The 22,692-nt window shown below is 40.5% G+C and overlaps 1 protein-coding gene across 1 annotated transcript; it reads right to left on the bottom strand.

Annotated features, from left to right (window-relative positions):
* Positions 1-9,931: 9,931 nt before the first annotated feature.
* Positions 9,932-22,686, bottom strand: DYRK2 (dual specificity tyrosine phosphorylation regulated kinase 2). Its single transcript, XM_006923714.2, has 2 exons — positions 22,518-22,686; positions 9,932-15,512 (listed from the first exon to the last, which is right to left on the bottom strand). Exon 2 carries the CDS (start codon positions 15,489-15,491, stop codon positions 13,905-13,907), a length of 1,587 nt encoding a protein of 528 aa, XP_006923776.1. The 5' UTR covers positions 15,492-15,512; positions 22,518-22,686; the 3' UTR covers positions 9,932-13,904.
* Between the last annotated feature and the right edge of the window lie 6 nt (positions 22,687-22,692).

Genomic DNA, 22,692 nt, shown 5'->3' with positions numbered 1-22,692 from the left:
AAAAGAATTTAAATTAAATTAAAAATATTACATAAAAATAATAGATATTATGCCTTAGCATGCTTATATTGATCTTCTCTTGGTATTATAACAAATTACCATAAACTTCCTGTTTTAAAACAACTAAAATTTATTATCTTACAGTTCTGTAGGTAAAAATTTTGACACAGGTCTCATTGGGCTAAAGTTAAATTGTCAGCAGGACTGCATGACCTTCTGGAGATTCGAGAAGAGAATGAATTAATTTCCTTGCCTTTTCCAGCTTCTGGTGGCTGCCTGCCTTCCTTGGCTCATGGCCCCCTTCCTCCATCTTCAAAGCCAGCCACCTTGTATCTCTCTAAACTAAAACACAATAATTATATTTCCCTCTGCCTCTCTTCTTCTGCCGCCTTCCATGTTTAAGGACCCTCGTGGTCACACAGGACCTACCCAGATAATCCACGATAATCTCTCCATTTTAAAATCGGTTGATTAACAAGCTTAATTCTAACTGTAACTTTAATCCTCCTTTGTCATGTATGTTAGTTTGTTATTTGTCATAACTACCACAGGCTAGGTGAGTTAAGCAACAGAGATTTATTTTCTCAAAGTTCTGGAGGTTCAAGGCTTAAAGTCTAAGATCAAGGTGCCAGCAGGGTTAGTGTCTGGTGATGCCTCTCTCCTTGGTTTGCAAACAGCCACCTTCTCACTGCATCTCACTGGGGCGTTCCTCCATGTGAGTTGGGGAGGAGTGGGGGCAAAAGCGGGGCTCTGGTATCTTTTCCTTTTCTTATAAGGACATCAGTCCTATGGGACTAGGACCCCACCCTTGTGACCTCATTTACTCTTCATTACCTCCTTAAATGCCCTATCTAAAAATACAGTCATATTGAGGGTTAGGACTTACTAAAGAAAAGTGTTTCTGTACTTAAAATACTTCTGACACCGGAAGTTGAGTTTTTCTTCACCAACGACCAATTCTTCAACTGTCTAGACAACAACTAGCTGTCCTACAGTTCAATGCAGATCACATAGGTTAAGGGCTCAGTCCCACAAGACTGCTCCCGTTTCAGACACCAGTCGTAAGTCCCAGGTTTTCACCTGTATGGCCAACCAGCTCTAATCCCTTCCTCAGATTCAATAATTTGTTGTAAAGGTTTACAGAACTCACAGAAACACTTCATTTAATTTACCAGTTTATTATAAAGAATATTATAAAGGATACAAACGAACGGCTGGATGAAGAGGTATGTAGGGTGAGGTCCAGAAGGGTCCTGGGCACAGAAGCTTCCATTCCTATGGAGGTAGGGTGCACAGCCTCCCTGCACATGGGTGCCTTCCCTGACCCAGAAGATCTCTGAACCATGTCGTTTAGGGATTTTAATGGAGGTTTCATCATGTAGGCATGATGGATTACTAACTCAATCTCTAGTGGGCTTGAGGTCAGGAGGTAAGAGCTGAAAGGTCATGCCCTGGCCTTTCTAGGGACCAGCCTCTATTCTGAACTCGGTGCCCCCAGTCACCATTTATCTCATTATACAAAAAGACATTCTTATTGCTATGGGGATTCTAAGGGTCCAAGGAGCTTTTGTGTCAGCAACTGGAGGCTAAGACCAAATATTACAATAAAACATGTTCCTATCACCAGTATCACTCAGAAAATTGCAAGCGTTTTAGGAGCTCTGTGCCAGAACTGGAGAAAAGGAACGCGTATATGTTTCTTCGTGTATCACAGTGTCACAAGCTTCGATACATTAATTTTAAGGGGACACAGTTCAGTCCTTAACATCATGTGATCCAACATAGTCACAGGTTCTAGGAATTAAGATGAGGACATCTTTTGTAGAGCCATTATTCTGCCTGCCACAGGCAGTGCTTTGAATTGCAGACCCACCATAGTGCTTTGTTCCTGAGGTCAGGTGAGAGAACAACGGTGAGCCTGGTCATAGGTAGAGCCAGGAGGAGAAGGAAAGGCACTGTGTGGGACAGTGGCTCTTTGGCTCTTTTTTCCCCAAGTGGTTGTAATTGATGCTTGGACCACTTCCCAACAGAGAACTGGCCTTCCTTCCTCTCTAGTACTGATTCACGGGAGGATCAATGTGTGCACTTACTCAGAGTAAAAGGTGGAAGTGGAAGTGATGCCAGGCCCTCTAAACTTCCGGGCTAATGAAAGTTGCAACTCTGTGGCCACTGGCAGGTGCCCAGAGGTTTATCTGAGCATTGTTAAATGTCGTGCACCGAAAAGATCCTGGAGAAGGGCCTGTGGGTCAAACCCTCTGTACTGGGTTTTAAAACACGCATTTCAAGATAGCGTGATGCATGAAAGAGACAAGTAAGCACAGCACTATTTGTTATAAAGGAGGATGCCGCTGGAAAATCCAGAAAGAAGCTGATACCCTAAGCAAGTAAAACCTCACATCTTTTATATTCTCCTTTCATCATTCATGAAGGTCACTGGGTTAATCAGCCCCATTATCCATCATCCGTGTGTCAGGACACACAGGGATGTGGCCATCTTGATAAGAGGCCTCGCTGTTCTCAAGGGGAAATAATTAGTCCCGGAAGTAAGAGATTTGTAGATTCCCAGCCTAAGAGGAGACGGCAAGTATCTGAACAAAAACAACTGCAGCTTCCCCCTCCCTTGTCATCTGTGGTAGGCCACCTCTTACAGCTGACCAGAGGCTTATTAATGAATTTTTACACAGAATTAGCTACCATTCTGGTAACACCCAAAAGCTCAAGCAATGAGAGCATAAAGAAAGGAGATTAAAAGATGTCAAGGAAATATTTTCCTGTCCTTCTCCCATCCCATCGAACACACGCAAACATACTGATATCTCATTAAAGGACAAATTAGTAAACTACTGACATAAAAAGCATTTATGGTCTTCATATTATATTGGTTCCTAAAGGAAAAACAAACACCTATATGTTAACTCAAATCTAGTCTCGGGCACATCCTGAACACAATGTCCATGTGTCAAGACAAGAACTGGAGCAATGCACATTGGAATACAGAAAATCCTATTTAACCACTAAACGGCCCCCTCCTATGCCCATGGCAGACATTGCTAATCAATCGTAGAATTATTTCATACTGAACCCTAAAGAAACTGCATAATCCCAAAACAAGGTTCTAAGTAGCCACTGTTCAGGGTTGGCATTAGGAATGATACCTATTTGTCTTCCTGGTATATGATATTTCTAATTTTCCTTCTGTACTGGGTTCTTCCTCGCTTCCTCCAAACAAGGATAGGCCTTACTCTTCAAAGCAAATATTTGTTGAGTACCTACTGTGTGCCGAGCACGATTTAAGGCCCTCGTGGAACACAAAGGCTAACAATCAAACCAGTCCTACTGATGAAATTGAAGGTTTTGAAAGTAGTATGGCAGTTATCATGGGAGACCGCAGCAGGAGCAGCTCAGCTAGCCAGAGGAAGGCTGAGTGAGGTGAGGAAGAGGGCGGAGGAAGTACTGACTACCCAAGACCTAAAGAAATTAGCCAGGCCATGAAGAGAAGGAAAACCACAGTCCAGGTAGTAGAGAATGAAGGTAAGAAAGAACGCAGCAGCTGGTAGGAGCAGAAATGGTTCAGCAATAGGTCAGTGAGGAAGGAAGTAAATTTCCTCCCAGTTGTTAAAGTGCTCTGCTCACTTGGTCCAGCAGTCTTCTTTTGGTTTTATTTCTTCCCTTCCAAATATTTTCTTCTTAATAATGTATTTGGTTTTAAAAATATTATTAAAATGTGAATGCTCATTGTGAAAACTGATTTTAAAAAATCTAAAAAAAATGAAAGTTAAAATCAGCTTTCTGTTAACACATTGGTCTATTTTCTTCTGGTAGTTTTTCCTATGTCATCTCTCTGCCTCTGCCTGTTTTGGAGGGGAGGGTATTCAGTTTTCTGTCATATAATTGGGGAAGGGCGGTGCTTAATCTTATACTGTGAACATTTTGTACATCAAAAAATAAAGTTTAAACATTTTATCCATCAAAACATACATTTATCATAATTTATTAAGCAATCTTCTTTTGATGGCTACAAATTTTTTCTAAGTTTGTGTGCTACTAGATATAATTGTGAATATCCTTGTACATAAATCTTTATTTACATCATGGAGCATTTTGAGACAGATTCCTAGAAGTAGAATTGTCAGGCAAAAAATAAATAAATAAAAATAAAATGAACATTTCTAAAGCTCTCTGTGCAGATTGCCAAGTTGCCCTCCAGAAAGGTTCTGCTAATTACACCCCAGCAGCAGCGAATGAGTGTTTTGCGCCAACCCACACCCTTGCTAGCATAGAGCATCATTGTTTTATTCATTGTTGATACTTCATGGGTTGAAATAAACTCATTGCTTTAATTTGCATAACTTTGATTCACAATTTTAAATTGTTTTTGGGGGTTCGATTTATGTTTCGCACATAAATTTTTTAAACATACCATTGTCCATTTATTCCACTGCTTTATTACTGGTTTTTTTTCTACTGATTTAAAAAAAAAGTCCTTAATAGATTAATTACATTGGATCTGTGAACATTGAGATTTTGTAAGGAAATAGTCTTTTCAAATTTGTCAGTTAAAAATCTTAAAGGCTTGTTTGTAATTTTTATATAGTCGCATTTAAAAAACACATTTTTTTCCCCCATCTGTGCTACCCTAGTTATAAAAATCACAACACAAATGGTATCTTTGGAATCCTGCATGGTCCTATGTCCCCCTCACCCCACTTCCTAAACAGAACCTCTGACCTGGGACCATTATTAATCCCACCAAGTTATCACCCCCTAACCTCTCTCTCAGGCAGTTAGGACTCTTCTCTCTCATAGAATCTCACCATTTCCACTTGGCTTCCCTCCAGTTTTTCTCCACAGGAAACCAGAATGACTGTTTAAAAATCCACTTTAAATGCTTCAATGGCTTCCTGGTGTAATCAGAACAAATTCCCAGCTCTTTCAGTGTGGTCAACACGGCCTTCTGCATGCGCTGGCCTTGCTTTGTTCTCCTCCTTGTCTTGCGCCGTCCTTCCCCTTGCCCTCCAGATTCCAGGTGCCCAGGCCTTCTGTCATATCCTAGAGCTCATGCTCTGGATTGCTCTTCCCTGGGCTTTTGAGCTGCCCTCAACCTTCAGAACGCCACATAAACGCCTCCATACCAGAGGGGCCTTGGCTGACTTCTCAGTCTTTTATTCTTTCCACAAAATCTAGCTACTTTTCCTTCATGGCACATCTCACAACTCATTACTAACATTTTTGTAATTATCCATTTAAGATCTACCTCCCCCACTAAAATATTGTCTCCAGACACCACGCATTTTTTTTGTTTGCAGTGTATGCCCAGAGGGAAGGGTGGTAGGAAGCAGGGGAGAACATTCCACTGCTTTCTTCAACTCAGTTCCACTCAGCTTCTAGTTAGCAAAAATTCCTCCAGATCCTGATTTTAAAAATTGCCAATGTGAGCTTTTGGGGAGGGCTAACCTGCCCAAGCTTAAGTAAAGGAGGGGCTTTGTAGAGGAACTGACATCTAGTCTGAGCTGAGTCCCACAGGATGAGGCAGGCAGACATTCTTGACAGAGGAAATATGGGTACAGTGGTTGAAAAAGAGCACATTTAAGGAATCCACAAGACAACAAGGCTTCACATTTTCAAAAAAATTATCCTTCACTTCCTTACTCTACAAAAACCTGACTCTTTACCACCCCTTACATTATGCCAAAAATCACGTACATAGTAGGTACTCAGTAAATATTGGATGACCAGATGAATGAATGATACATGACATGCCTCAGTTAGAGCAATTCTCTCCTCCTAGAATATTCTTTTTCTATCAGTCTGAAATCCATCAAGATCTAGCTAGAGACCTACCTCCCTGAAGATTTTCTTACCAACAGCAGCACAAATGACATTTACTTACTCTGAATTTGACTTTTGTTGCTCTCAGATTGTTTTCTGTCTAATCTTATCTTCCCCATTAAACATAAAGATCTCAAGAGCAGGGACTTATCTCCTTCCCCTTCTCTTCATTTATTTTTTGTTTTGGTGTATCTGAATACCCTATGGAGTAGATGTTTAATCTCCATGGAAAGAAGGCGGGAGAGAGGGGCGGTGGGAGGGAGTCAAGATAGCTGTCTTTGGGGAGAACTTGGTTTAGCTGACCTTTACAATATTCCTTCTCCATCCTTTTTTTTTTTTTTTTTTTTACAATCTCTTTTAAACTGAAAATTTCCTGAAAGTATTTAATTGAATTAATAAAATGTTAATTCTAAAGCTTTAAATTTCAACAAAAGATAAATAGCTTACTAGTACTTCATACTCTGTAACCAAAGGCATTACTTTTCACCACTCTTTTCTCTCCAACAGATCAGATACTGTAATTCCCTCTGATGCAATGTAGCAAGTCAAACACCAAAATTACACCAGCTACTTTTCATAAAGAAACACTGTTATTTTTACCTCAATATTTCTGTATCCTAAAGAACCCTCAAACTCATTCTCTTCTTTAAAGGCCCATCCCTGCTCGTTGGTTTAATCCACTGTCTCTTGTAAATACTTCCAATTGGTCTTCTTTCATCTAACCTTACCCTTCTGGATACATTCTACTGAAGACAGCCACGGACAAAGCTGCTCATGGCATTTTCCTTTCTAAAATTCACTGGCTGCTGCCCTTGCACAGGGGTGAAGACCTCCAAGGTTTGGCATGATCTGGTGTCAACCACTTTGCCAACTTCAGTTCTTACCACTTCTCTCATTCTTGTGGTTCCTGTGGGCTCCGGCCATGAGGACCTCTCTTTAATTGCTCACACATACCTTACTTCCTCTAACTCCAAGGTTTCTGTCCATGCTCCTCCCTCAGCTCAAAAGCTATTTATTTCTCAGGGAAACCATTCTTGATCCATACAAGACAACACAACCTCTCTGCTTCCATCGTAGAGACGCATACTCGGCACCACATGCTTTTCCTTCACAATACTTCATGACATTTGCTTTTATGAATCTGTTCATATAATTACTTGTACAATGCCTTGCTTTTCCAGTCTAAAAACTGTAAAGACAGGAACTACATCTTTTTTGTTCACCATCATATATCCTTAGTGCCTACATAGAACCTGGCATGTAGTAGTCATTTAACAAATATCTGACAAATGAATGCCATCTGCAATAGACAGTAATTAGATGTGTTTTTTTGTTTGTTTGTTGTTTTGTTTTGTTTTGTTTTTAATCTAGGTCTACCCAAGCCAAAATTCCAATGAATTAAATTCTGGGGAAAGGAGAAATTAGGTTGGAGAGTCCTCTTCAGATAAAAAGATGACAAATTGGCCCACAGTTACCATTACTTTGTTCCTGTAAGTCTACATAAATTGCTACACACTAATACCCTTCCCCGCAAACAACTGAAAGCAATTCAAAAAGCTTTAATTTAAATGATCTGGGTCTGCTCATGGGTTTTGTTTTGCAGATAACACTTCGTTTTTACAAGTAAAAAAAATACTCTAGATATTTTAAACTCCTCAAATTTAGGAGGGAAAATAATCTGGGATAAAAAGCAAGGAAAGACACAATATTTTAGTTTGTAAAATTGGTTTATTTACAATTTGGTATTTTAAAATTGTATTTGGAATTTTAAGTTTTATATATTTCTCTGGCAGGCATTCCGTTTTCTTAAATATGGAGGCAAAAGATAGGAAACCTGAGTAAGTTTGAATTTAAGAGATTTACCTGCTGCTACAGTCAGTAAAATTTAACTTTTAATCCCTGAGAATTAGTAGAGTCAAAAATATTTTCACATTCAAACGTAAAGAACATATTTTAAGAACAGAAAATAAAGAGTAAAGCTACTATAATTAACCTCACAACATATGGCAATATAAATCTCTTTCACAAATTAACTGAGGGGTGTATGTACATGCATTTTAGTTATTAGGTTCTCCTAAGAGACTAAGATGCTCTAGTCCTGTTTTTTGTAGTTCCTCCCTTTTTAAAAAATATTCCTGGAAACTGATACACAATTTATTCATATAAAATAAATACCCGCTGCTAGCTCAAATTTACCCCTTCTAAATTTTTGTGAGTATAGTTAGCAATTTTCCTTTACTGTCCAAGACCAAAATTCTTTATCTGATTGCAAACTGAGGCCCAACTGTTTTTTGCAAAGTCACTTTGAAGCAAGTCACTTTAGTTTCCTCAAGTATCAAGTGAGGATAATTATAGATCATAGGGATGTTTAAGGCTGAACTGATGTTCATACACCACAAGGCCTGTGAAGCTTTCTTCATAATGAGCAATGCTCTGGAACACGTGATAGTTATAATACATCCTGCTACTCCTCATTACAGGTGACTAGTTACTACTACTACTAAAATGTCAGCTTTCTTAGGAAAAGTAAATATTAATTCATTAGTTTGCTCTTTCAACATCCTTGAGACGCAAAGGAAGGAATGGCAATTATGCCCGCCCCCCATATATGAAATGTATCACAGATATTAAGTATGACCACAGCAAAACAGTAAGTCAAACCAAATAAACCATAGCCTTTGCAGTAAGATGCAATTTTCTTATGTATATGCAACACACTGGCAGTCATTTTTCATGAGCACGGTTAAGTATCACTAATGTCAAATGTTTATTTGCCTAATGGCCCAAAGAAAATGCAGTGTAATTCAAACTGTTTAAAACAATGAAATAAAGCCACGAATACTCTTACTTCGAATGTCTCTTAATGCTCTTTCCAAAACAGAAAATAAACTCCCCTTTCTTTAAAAGACAGATACCAGTGCTAGCTAGCAGCATTCCCTAGTGCTACTTTGAAGGCAATCTTTTAAGTTCCAAGAATATTTACTTGCATTGTTGTTGATTGTAAAAGGGAAAACATTACAGAAATTCAAACAGATTATAGTATTAAGAAAGAGCTTTGCAAAGATTTGGTAAGAGAATGAGTGGGAACCATATAATCTGAGTAAGTCAGATCTGGACAATCTAAATTGCAGCTTTAGTATCAACTTCCAGTTTTAAACATAACACACATCTCTTAAAAACTTATTTCTAAATATATAGGGTTCCTTGGTTGGTTGGTACTTTTTTCACTGGGTAAGAGAGTTGCAAGAGAATCAATACTGGAAGCCTATGGCATAGGCTATGGATGAGACCACGTCTGGGTTTGGGAACGTGTTCTTACAGTATCCCCTTGTTTTAGCAAATACCACTACTACTGTAGGAAGCCACACTAAGTCATTCTTTGGCTGTTGGTGGCAGGCGGGGTATAAATAAAAATGTGAGGTAGTTCTTTCCACAAGAGGGAAATATTTGTCTACATAATATCCCTGCAATGTCTGAGAAATTACTAGAGCATCTGCTTGCTGTCATCTGTAAGTAAACTCTTAGTTTGGTATTAACTGAACTTGACAAATCATGAGCTAGTTGTAGTTCACAGGCCTTATTTTTTGATACAGCTATGACAGAAGGAGACATTAAAAACCCCCAAAACGTGAACCATAGAGACCACCAAGTACAAGAACTGCAAAAGCATGAGCATTAAAAAACATACGGGGGAGATGGTGAGAGCACATAATTTACCAGAACCTTTGTGTAGAAAAGAATGGACATTGGTGGGGAACAATTTATAGACTCTGCTCCCACAGCTTAACTGTCTGTCAGCTTGAAGGTTAAAAAAAAAAAAAAAAAAAAAAATTGAAGTTCTAGCATGATAGAGAACATGGCAGAAGCAATATAAAAGAAAATTAACAGAAATATTTAAGGTATAGAATATCTGAGAAAATCAAGAGTTGCCTACTAAAATTTTAGTCTTTCTTGAAATTCACACATTTATATTAAATTAATAAGAAATCAATTACTGCTGAAAATATTTGCATTCTAAACTCTCTCCAGGCTATTGGACCAGAATAATACCAGAAATAGATCAGGAGTAACATTATAGTTAGAAAAGGGGAGAAAAAGTAAGGTAGGACATTAAAATTTTATTCTGAAATAATCTCTGGCCACGACAATAAAATTTAACAAATATTCACTGAACAGTCTTACTCCTGTCATCAGCTGTACAATACATACAGTATCATAGAACTGGCCACTAGGATTAAAATCCACTAGAACATATTTCATGTTAAGTGGCGACAGCAGCATCTCACAGAAATTTTTACATACATATATACACAGTCCACATTCAACCATTTTCACATATTTTCAGTACACACAGTTGCAGCATATTACAGTCACGTGTCTAAGTTGTTGCTCGATAAAAACCCAAGCCACTGCCTAGACATAACTGTAGCAGTTGAGCTGAGTATAATTACAATTTATTTTATATATGTCCATAGCAGAGAGATGTACAAGCCCCTAAGAAACAGAGTTCACAAATACTTTTTTAAATGCTACCACAGCATTATGTTGGGCAATATTAAAACCTTTACCAACCAAATCAATTATTTTTAAAAAGACTTCTGCTTACCAGAAATATTCTTGATGAAAAAAATTACAAAAATGAATGCTCTCTTTAAAGTAATTCACACTTTTAAGATTCCAATATGGCCCAATGCTACTGATGCCTAAAGTGTTCCTAATATTCTGATGGAGCCCTTTAACATGACTCCAAACCACCCATTAAGTTTAAAAGTGGCTTAAGTGCCTTGCACCCAAATTGTAAAAATCCCTGGCCATCCTTACTAGAGCCAGGCACATAGAAAAGGAATGCACTTTGGTTCATACCAAATGCCCTGGGATTAATCACACTATAAAATTAAATGGTTTGAGGTAAATTTTTACAAATACAGTTGATTTTCGTCTAGTGTTAGCGTCACAAAAAAAAATAATCATTTAAAAAATCAGTCTGATGTTAAGATACAACAAAGACCATCTTCAACCCCTTAAGCATAGGAATTCTCTGTGTAACTAACCAACCAATGGTTTACCTTTTTCAGTGCCTGATGATGATTCACGCCTTATGGTTTCTATTAAGGCCTATAAGTAACTGGATATTTAAGACAGATGTACCTTTGCAGAGGTGGGTTCCATCCTTACTGCCCAGTATTCAAAGAGTTAAAAGAGGCCAAAAAATGCATGCCCTACAACATGGCATTCAGAACAAAAGGCACATTGTTAACACTAAGGGCACAATTTCTCCTCTACTGTTAATCTACACTGTCTTGCATCACTCTGTTGTTCCACTGTTGTGGCAATACACTCAAGTGGTAATGCACACGCTGGTGGTGCAAGAAACGAGCCAGATGAGACTGCAACCAAAGACAAGACGACACTGTGCTATTCCTAAATCTGAAAACAGCTCAGACATCCCTAGACAATGGGAACCTGTGAGACCAAGGACTGTTTCCAAGCCAACTTCCAGTAGCCTATCAGAGCCCTTCACTTATTTATGTTTTAAAATCACAAGGAGGATACATTTTTCTCTTTTTGCCATTATAATTGTTAGAATTTTTGAAAAGCAGCTCTATCACTAAACACTGAATGGCTCTTGTGATTAGAAATTTCGTTGTATTTTGGGGGAGGAGGGGAGCCCCATAGCGCTGCACATTGTAGTTTGGCTTAAAAGTTTCCGGTTACATTTGTGAATAAAGATAGTCACAAATGCATTGTTGGCATCTTAAGAACCAGTTTTGTGTGGCGAGGCAAAGACAACTAGTATTAGTCCATTTATAAATTTTCACATGTATAGTCATTTTACAGGGGAATTTTTATTAATGGCAGGCTCAGGTTCATATATTTAAACCTAAATGTGAAAATGAGTGTGGTATGGAAGAAGAGCATTGCAAGGGGAAAATAGGCTTTATGTTTTTGTTTATTTTAATGACCTAAAGAAGCTAACCATCATTAAGAGGCTTGTGGTTTTACAAAGCCATCACACCAAGTTTTACATTTCTTGTGCCTTTAAGCCAAAATTTTAATAATAAATACATAATCTTTAGATTCTGTAAGCCGCTGATTAGGGGTATTATCACATGAGTATCATTTAAAATGCAAATTACTAACACATTGCACTTCCACAGATTACACAGAAATGTGTACAATATGGTAAAGAATTTGACTAAGGGAAAAAGCTATAATTTCTAAATACAGAAGTCCAAATTAATTCATCGGTAACACCCTTAAATAGTAAAGCAAATATCAACATCACTATTCATCAATAAGCTAATCTTATTACTGTTTTTTGGCAAATATCTGTAATATTTCCTGAGCATTTTTCTCCATCATCAACTGACAAAGCGCCTCAAGATAAGTAAAGAGTTTTGTTCAAAACTACTTCTTTTTTTTTTTTTTTTTTTTAAAGTTAAGAGAAACTGCAGGTTTACTATTAAAAGAACTTAACCGGAAACTTTCTTGGCCTCACTGGGGACCATGCTTTAAGTACTTGTAAATCAATTTACAGGCAATACAGTAATATCTGTGCATATAAAAGAGTATTTATCCTAATTTTTACTACTCAAACCTATTTCCAAAGAGGCAGAAATCTTTCTATATTAAATTGCACATACTAAAAAACTTTTTCCACGTGCCTTGAAGTTGATATATATCACTGCTCATACATTAGTGATAAAATACTGAAATTTCCACTGTGAAAATAATTATTATTCAGAGAAGAAAATATTCTTTTACTTTAACTCTCATTTACTTTTCCAGGTAAAGTGTCATTCTCACAAAGACAATCAGTGCAATTCAAAAGAAAGTAAAATAAAACAGAAGAACGCAATTTCTGTGGCTTTTCTAATAATGCAAAGAATGAGTCAAACCATTTAACTTGAGGTTGAACTTTTCTTCCCTTAAATTTGTTGTTAAAATTGGCCTTACTGAACAGGCACAGTGACTTCTGTTCATCAAAAGGATTTTCAACCCCCTTTCCTTTTAAAGAAAGAGTTGATACTTTCCCAGGCTAAGAGAACCTTACAGTGACACCTGAAAAGTGGGAACTCAGCTAATCTGCTAAACCTTCTTTGGAACTATGGAAATCCCCATCTTAAGTAGCTAGGCTGCTATTCTTTTTTTAATTTGGAATATGAAATGATGGTCAAAATCACAGCTGAAATGTCTCTTTTTTGTATTAACAGTCTGGGATATCTATTTGAAGGAAGGAAAAAAAGCTAAATGCAAGCAACAGATGTGTGGTAAAAGAGGAGCAGAGAGGAGAAAAGCAAAGAGAAGGGAGGAACAGTTTGTAGAACACATTTCTAAATTTAGGTGCAAGACCAATTCTGTAATATGAGGCTTCTTTACAAAACAGCTCGCTGATCGTATTAGATAATTTGGAGGAACACGCACGTTTCCATTTACCCACCAGGTCTGCTTGACCAAGTTGAGAATGTCAGAATGCTAAACTGGGCATTTAAATCTTGGGGGTTTTATTTTGTTTGAGCACGACTTTAGAAGAAAAAAAAATCACTAAGGTACAGTTTTTCTTAGAATATCATGTTCGTCCTAACCATTCTTCTCCCACCATAACTACCACCCAGATAACTTATGGAAAATAGAAGGACATGCTACACCTGTGCATGAACCTGGAGCAAAGGGCGGGGTGGTGTCCTTCGAGGGCAATCACCTTGGGGATAATATACTATGAACCATAAAAACATAGTGAATGTCTTTGACACCAATCTGTAAATGCATGGCAGTCATGAAGTAATCAATGGCCTGCCACTGATGTTTATTACTCTGCCACACTAAATACAGTAAGGCTCATCGTACTTTTAGAACACAAAAAGTTTCAGAAAGTATAAAAACTTAAAGCATTGTCCCCATGTATTTTATAAAAACAAAACGAAACTTTCTTACATTAAAATAAGTGCTGAAGAGATACAAATGAGTCGAGTTATTGAGCAAATAAAAACAGGTCTGAGCTACTCCTTTTCAACCCACTAAGGCTCAGCAACATCGTATCTTTCAAATTACGAGCATTGGGGGGGGGACTCAGCTCAGCTAACAAGTTTTGGCAAGACTGTCCTCTGCTGAATATTCCCATTGGCGTCTGTCATTTGTGCCAAATTAGTCCTCAGTTTGGAAGCGGAGCTGGAAGGTGGAGGTAACTTAGAAATGGAAGTGATAGCACCAGTGCTCTCGGTTATCCTTTTCACTGCTGTCTTCTCCCCCGCTGGAGGCTTTGGCAACCGCCTCCTCAGCCAGGGATGCCGCAAAGCCTGGCCGGGGGTCATGCGGACCACAGGATCCCATTCTAAACACTGTTTCAAGAAGTCAAGGAAAAGGGGATCGTCACATCCCTTCAGTGCGTTCCCCCACTCTCTGCTCTCTGGTGGGCCCCTCAGTTTCCCTCTCCGGGAACGGCCTCCATTGAGAACCACAGAGCCGTCTGAGAGAGTCGTGACAGTGCAGTAACGGGGATAACCCTTGGAGCTCACAAAATTTTTGGCTCGTTTGGATGCATCCAGCAGTTTCTGAGAGGGCATGCCCAACAGTTCAATCATACAGGCCAGCTGGTCCCCTTCATCTTCCCCAGGCAAGAGGGGGTACCCGGTCAGGAGCTCTGCTAAGATGCAGCCCAGGCTCCACATGTCGATGGGCATGCCGTACCTGGCGCCAAGGATCACTTCCGGAGCCCGGTAAAAACGGGACTGGATGTACGTGTACACACGCTGATGCTCGTAACAGCTGGAGCCAAAATCGATCACTTTAATACCACTTCTACCCTGCTGCTTTAACAAAATGTTCTCGGGCTTAAGGTCACAGTGAATTATTCTGTTTTTGTGCAAAGCATCCAAGCACTGTAGAATGGAGTGGGCAAACTTGCGAACCAAAGGCAGGCTGAAGCCCTGGAATTTATTCTTCTTGATGAGCTCATAGAGGTTCATGCTCAGCAGCTCGAACGTCATGCAGATGTGGTTGCGGAAGGTGAAATTCTCCAGCATGTGGATGACGTTCATGGTGTTGTCCTTGTCCTGCTTCCGCAGGTGTTCCAGGATTCGGATCTCCTCTGCCGCCTGCCGGTGGAAGCGCTTCTCGTTCCGCACCATCTTCAGGGCCACGTGCTGGTGGACTTTGTGGTCATAGGCCTTGACCACCTGCCCAAAGCTCCCCTTCCCAATGACCTTCAGGACTTCATACCTGTAAGCCACATGATCGTGGGGCACTTGCACATAGGATCCCTGGTCATCGTCATAGCCACCGTTGTTGGGCCCGCCTGTCATGCCCTGGCGCTTCTTTGCATTTGGACCCAAGAAGTAGATTTCAGGGTAGCTGAAAATCTCATGGTGTTCGAAGGTGGTTAGTTTCTGCATGTATTGCTTCATTGCTTGTTCAGGTGTCAAGGGGGTGGCTTTCACCTTCCCCATGCCGTCTATAGACTTCAGAGAGGTGGAGCTGCCCTGCCGTCGATGGATGCTCTCCAGCTGCCGCTCTGGCACCACTGGCAATCCCGTTTTGCCCACTGTTGTAAGCCCATTTGGTTGCGTCGTGAGCACGGTCCGCTTGTTACTGTTATCCTCAAACAGCTGCTGCACCTGGATCTGTCCGTGGCTGTGGCCGCCGACATGCAGATGATCATTCATTGTGTGCTTGCTGCTGCCGATCTGAAATTCGAAAAAGAAACATGAATGGAATGGAAGAGGGTCTGTCTACTCGAATGGAATCTCTGATAAGTCAGCCTCCAACCCCATCTTTAGAAAATCTAATTTGGTTTGAATTTATAGTTAGAATCAGGTTACTAAACAGAGAGAACTGTGCACTCAAGAGGGACTTCAGTAACACCCTAAGAGGGACGGTGGACATGATGCTGACAGTCTCTGCCAAAATAAAAGAAAAAGAAGTTTGTGAGCTAGGTAAGGCTACGAAACTTGGGATCCTGCAAAAAAGACCCCATAAATGCTACACTCAACAGACAAGCAGATTGCTATACATACTCAGGGTCCTTAGAGCAAGTTCCCTACGGAGGCAGAGAACGTCATTCTTGTTCATCCTATACCTAACAGTTAGCACAGGACCTAGCACATCACAGGCGTTCCACTCAATCCACACTTGATATCAAAATGAAACAGGATACAGAAAAAACATGAACACACAGACTCTATACTGGCTCCACCTCCCCCACCTCATAGCACCTTTCACACTTCATCTAGTAACTTCTTTACTACCATGAGGGCAGGGACCACATCTACCGTGTTGACTACTCTTTCTACCCTAGCTCAATTCTGAAAACCCTTGTATATTCACTGTCAGTCTTCACTACTTGGAAATTTAACTGAATACACCTAAAAAAATGCATGATCCAGTGGCAAAGAAAACTGTATTTTTGGGCTTGAGAAATTCTCATGTAGATATGCACTGAAGCATCTTGTAAACCCCTAACCTATTTTTAAAATTTCTGGGCTTCTCCGGCTGTGATGACCATTTAAGGCCATTCGGCCTGACAAACCAACCGTCATTCTTTTGGGCCTTCCTTTGGTCAATGGCTCAGCTCTCTTAAGTCTGCTCGGATACTCAGCTTTCCAATAAGGAATACAAAGTAGTGATTTCTATTTTCAGGCACACATGCCATCCCTGAACATTCCTGTCTAAACAAAACTGACTATGTAAGCCAACCCCAGCCCCTCCCCCGACCCCCCCACCCCAGGCCTTCTACTGAGAATCTACGTGGGATATCTTTTTGCATTATTATTGCAAAGAGGTGAGGGGTGGAAGAGGAATCACAGCCAGGATCCCTTCTCAGTTAGAAATTCTTGCCACCTCAGACAACCACCCACAAGTCTTAAAGCATCCTGCTAGGTGATTTTTATAGGAAATCTTAAAAGATCAATTTGTCATTCACTATCTCATTCATTCTACCAACAATAACTGAGGTCTAGCCACATTACGTGACAGAGTCCCTACCCTCTACGGGCTTAAAACCAATTAGCTGAAGTCCTGCGCCATCAGTATTTTTCCTATTATTGCCACCTAAATCCCAATTTGGGGGCTTTATATACCACTAAAAGCACAGAAGTGCTCTGAATAGGTAGTATAATAATTCAGGAAATGTTTTGGTGACCACCTAGATTATAAAATGAAATTCTAAGACCTTAAATTTTGTTTAACTGATACAAGGCATGCATAGTGACCATCTGAAGAATGAGATTTCTCTCTGCATTTTTCTAAGACTAAGTAGAATATAGTACTTGAGCCTGTCGGAAATGTCATTTCACAGATTGAGGGATTTTATTTCTTAGACAGATTTCTGGAAGACTTCTCTAGTTGAACCATTTTATTAAACTCATAGAAGATATTACAAGCTAAGTGGACTTATCTTCTGTAAGGGTAGCTAGACAGGTTATTTTAGCTTCGTTCTATGCCAAAAGCAGAGCAGTCCACAAAAATGAACTAGGAAAGTCTTGGGTATTTATAAAAGTAGTATAGGATTGTCCATTGCTTTTGTTCCCAAGCCTCACTCTCTGTACCTCTCTTCTCCGCTGTGGTCTTTCAAGCACCAGGGAATAAAAGGGCCTGAAATTAGAAATATATCTCTTCTACAGAACCATTCTCTTCGGGGCAGCATGGAGAGATATCAGAAGAGAAACCTACATTACCAGTACACATGCTACAAAAAGCATGAGGTTTCATCAGAAACAAAATTAACACTGGGGCTTTAGGAATTCCTAAAAGATAACAAAGTACAACTTTTCGAGCATCTGAAACTAACTTCAATTTTTGCAACAGTAATTTTAATGTTTTCATAATTTAAATTACATCACAAAAATTCAGTGACTAGCACATAAGAGAGCTTGCCAATACTTGATCCTTCCTTTCTTCTCTTGGTCTCTTCCACAGTATTAACTATTAATTCACCTACCCATAGGTGGATTCAAAGGTTCCACAGGGTTCAAAAGCCTCAACTCTCATGGCTTCTCACTCCCTTCACATTCCCTGGTTGACCGTGACCACAGCTACGACCACCCATGGGCTGACGTCTGCCATAACTACACCTCTGGCTCAGAGCTGCCCAATCTTTGTCTCCTGAGCTCAAGACTCATGTGTCAACTACGGATCAGCTGCCTTTCCCACAGGCAACTCAAACTCAACTCATGATTCTTCTACCAAAACCATTTCCTCCTCCTTTAACCCTCAATTTCTGATGAACGAGAGGCTTCGCTTCCACACAGCCTGGATGTCCTTCTCCATGTCTCCCCCTCACTCTCCCAAGTCATCATTAAGCTTCGTCATTTCTATCTATCCCACACGGTCTCCTCTCAGACTCCTATTGTCTTTTACTGGGACAACTAAAGCAGGCTCCTAACATGTACCCTTGGTTCTAAATCTGAAATTCCTCAAATCTCTTCTTTCTATGGTACTTGTAGAGTTACCATTCAAAAGTATCACTCTGACATTTCCCTTGCTTTTGCTCGAGGCCCACAATGGCACCCATTTCCACAGATATTACAAGAACTCACAGGCAAGAATAGAAGATTCTAAAATGTAGAGGCTAAATGAGCCGAGTTCTTCCAACGTCATCTACGACACTCACTATTCTCTCTGAGAGTAACAAAGCTGGATTCCCTAAGGGCTTTCAAAACACCATGCTTTTTTTATGTTCCTCTGCTTTTGGTGAGGTCCTATCTCATAATGGTTAGGAGTCCAGGGATTTTCAATTAGACACATGGGAAATGAATCCCAGCTCCACCACTTACTCTGTGACCTTGGGCAATGTACTTAATCTCTCTGCACTAGTATCCTTATCTGTAAAAAAGGGTAACAAAGCTACCTCACTAAGGCTTTTAGGAGGATTAATATGGTAAAATATATAAAGTGCTTAGTATAGTACTGAGTACTTAGTATAGTACTAAGCTGTTATCATCAGCCTTTCTCAATGCTGCTTGACTCTCCCTAACCATGTCTACGTGGTAAACTCCAACTCACCCTTCAATGTGCAGTTCGACCCTCACCTCCTCGGTGAAACCTTCCCTTTCCTGTCCTCTGGGAACACTTATTTCATTTTACTGTCATTGTTTTAACACCTGATGTACCGATCTGGCTGTGAGCAATTCTGGGGCAAAGTACCTCTTATCTTTTAAGCCTTATTAAAATACTAATGATAAATATCTGTTGAATGCAAAAGGGCATGTCAATAAATCCTTAACTCTCACCTCTCTGAATTATTCTTGAGAAGTGCCTTGGTACCTTCATAAGAAAACATGAAGTTAACGCTCAGGGGAACTGGTAATTGTCCCCGGTGACCCAAGTCACAAGATGTTGGGCTTGCAGTGTATCAGCGGAGACTTGGAGGCAAATGATAGCAGTTAAAAAGTACGTGTCACAGACAAATCAACCAAACACCTAAGAGCAATGTGTAGTATCTTAAAACTTTCCAGATTAAGGAGATTCATTTGAGAGGCTCCAGTAAAGGAGGACCCTGAGTCTCAACTACTATAGGACTCTAAAATCACAACTAAACTCAGAAGCACAATTAACTGACCTATGAAAAGGAGGCGAGGGAATCCTAAAAAAGCAAAAACATTTCCACAATGCATATACCACACATACATCAGAAACTGGATACTAAAAACCTCTCTCACTCTGTCTCTTCAAGTCTGAGATTGCGGCTCATCCATATTTGCTAATGCCTACCTAGCACAGTGCCATCACATTTAAAAAGAGACACTGAATGAACTGAATGAATGCAATTGTTAGATACCTACAATGTATGGGTTAAAATGCAGAGACCTACAAAAGCCTTCTCTGACCACGCAATATTTCCGTGCTAAAAAATATGTAAGATCTCATGGCATATTAAAACAAAACTCTTTTTAAAAATTAAGAACAATAGTCTAACCTGTTTGGTAGTTTTAATCTCTTCCAATAATACAATGGAAAACAGCAGATATTTCACTGTGCTAACATTTCTGGGTATTTTAAAACTTATCTTAGAAATGTTGTATAGTGTTAGGGGAATAGAACTGAGTCCAAAAGGATTAGAATTTTAGCTCTTCCTCAAACACACTGATGGTCTGTGTGGTCCTGAGTCAAATGTCCACTTTTTCTTCTTCAAAATATTACTACTTTTTATGGGAATATTCATCCTCCTTTAATCCCAATTGTTTCATTTTTTAGTAAATGGAGAGAGCTTTAAACATTAAAAGTTATAAAATAATATATTTGGAAATTTTTTTTAAAAAAAGTATATCATCTCCCATAAAACACTAAAAGAAAAAAAAACTAGTGGCAATCAAAATAGTTATTGAGTACACTTTTAAGACAGATAAACAAAATGGCTAAGTGTACAATAATATATACATGGAGATAGGGAACAAAAGGGCAATGGACTAGTTAAATTACAAAGTTCATAATATTTTTAATCATATATTTATCCACCTACTATACCATTTACAAGGGAAAATACAGGCAGGCTCCTATGACAAAATCATTTTCCTTTCATTAATGCTCTTCCCACCTCTGCCCTTATTTGTTAAATAGGTCTTCCCAGAAGCAACTTCTGTGAAATTAAAAACTTATAAAAACCTGACAGACGTATGGGAATATGGATCTGCACAGGTTCTCGCGTTTATAATGAAACTAATACAGTTTCCTAGAATTAGCACTATCGAGCAGTACGTTAAAGCTAGACTCAAGAGGGCCTTGGGCTTTAGCTCCTGCCTTGAATAGGAATTGACTAGGGTAATCTTGACCAAACAACTTAACTTGTCCAACTGTTTCCTCATCTGAAAAATGAAGGAGTAGAACCAGATAAATGCTGTGGTCCTTTCACACTTCCCTGTTCTAGGAAGTCTGCAATGTTGTGCAACTAAAATCAAAACTAAACAATCAAAACCCCAAGTCACCTTTCAAAACCAAGCTTCTAATGACCGACAGCATACTGAAGTTTAAACGTAAGTTGAAAACAGGTAAATCTGGCAGATACCACAGCAAAATACAAGCATCCATCATTAGGAATCCTGAGAAGCACCCTCACATCTTTTCATTTCCAGTCCATCACAGGCTATTCCTCCAGGGGACACCTTTTGTTTTCTCTAATCTCATTACACATTTCAATTTTAAGAAGGCTCTGATTAAGTAAAGCTCACACCCTTATAAAACTGGAATCCAGATGCAAACCTAGTATTTTTCCCCTAGGTCACACCAAGTCATGTGATTACATCCACACATTAAAAAAAAATTAAAAAAACTCTGGATGTTACATTTCCGAATTGTCAGGTGACTCCAAACCAAACAGATAAAGCCCAACCCTTAAAACCAATGGCAAGACCTCAATTAAAATGTCATTGTGACAAGAACATCCAACCATAACATAAGGAATCACCAGCCTACTGACAGATTCTCTTCCACTGTCAACAGTCCAATACAGATAGGTTAGCTTCAGTGTAGCGAATGCTTAGCCCCTGGGTCTAGAAGTGTCAGGAGGGGGAGGGGAAGAGAAGGGGAGAAGAGGGAGGGACAGAGGGAGAGAGAGAAATAAATCAGAACAACAAAACGTTTTCCGTGAAATTTCTACACATCTGTCCAGGTCTCAGAGGAGACTCTCCACTCTAGCCGTCCTCTAGCAAATTCTCCCCCCGGTAAACAAGTTTTCCCATAATACGTTACCCTCAGAGCTGCTCCTCTGTAGTCTAGAAATGCCTTTTCTACACTTCAACTTTCACTTGGCAAACAAAGCCAAATCGCTAGCAAGCATCCCTCATACAGAACCATCTTAGGCAGTTCCTCTGGAAGATCCAGTTAGTAACAAGACCCCGGAAACCATCACCTCCTCCAAGTGCACACCTCCTCTAGCTGGCAGTAACCCTCCAAGGGCAATTTCGGGGAGCTAAGAAAAGGTACATGAAGTCAAATCCACCTGGCCAATCTCTGCAGCGGCCAGTCCTGCTCTGCTCTCTCCTCCCTCTTGGCCTTTTGGAGGGACCCCTGCACAGAGCAGGTGCCATTCCCTTCCCACCTCCAAAGAGACGCTGGCCCTTTCCTTGTGAATACTATCCAACTGCAGAATCCTCCAGGGTGGCTTGTTGTTGTGACTGCTGCTGTGGCTTATTTTTGTTAATGTTAATTACAATTTCTGCTGTGCTCAAACCTGTAGCACTCATAAAACATGCTTCCACATGCGGGGGACAATTGGTGGTGCTCCCCGGTGGCTGGAGCCAGGCCTGGGAGGCTCTTTGGGGGATCGATTTTCTGGGCAGGAGGGCCTGGCAGTCCCCAAACACGTATCTGTGTCTATAAATACCCACTATCCAACGTGGGGGCAGGGCGGATGTTTACTCGGTCAGGGAAAGGAGCTCTGGGAAGCAAGGACGAAAAAAGAGGAAAGAGAGAAGGAAAGAGGCAAGGAGGAAGTTCGGAGGAAGAGGAGCCCAAGGGTGGGCGGGCTCCAGAGGGGAAGTGAGGAGCCCACGCTACGAATCTTCCTTTGTGGCAGCAGCTTTGGACTCGCCCAAGTTACGGAGGGCGGCGTCCAGGAGAGGCCACTGGCCAGGGGCGTGGAGACATTCGCACTTCGACCTCTCTTCTCCGGGGGTCAGAAACCCCAAGTCCGGCCGTTTCTGTCCCAGGCTCCTCCCGCATCCCTTCCCCTCGGCCGCCCGCGGGCTGGGTCTCACCGTGTGGGCTGCGGCGGCAGCGTTGCTGGCCCGGAGGGGCGGCAAGGCGATGGGGGAGGGCGGGCCGGTCCCCACTCCGCTCCGAGGGGCCCCCGCTCCGAGCCCCGGGGAAGCCTGAAGCTGACGAACGGCGCTGTCCCCTCCTCGGCCTGAGAGCCACGCGCGGGAGGAGACA

The sequence above is a fragment of the Pteropus alecto genome, unplaced genomic scaffold (assembly GCF_000325575.1).
Source record: "Pteropus alecto unplaced genomic scaffold, ASM32557v1 scaffold76, whole genome shotgun sequence".
NCBI classification, from domain to species: Eukaryota; Metazoa; Chordata; class Mammalia; order Chiroptera; family Pteropodidae; genus Pteropus; species Pteropus alecto.
The sequence above is the reverse complement of the archived record's forward strand: the minus strand, read 5'-3'. Positions and strand labels throughout refer to the sequence as shown.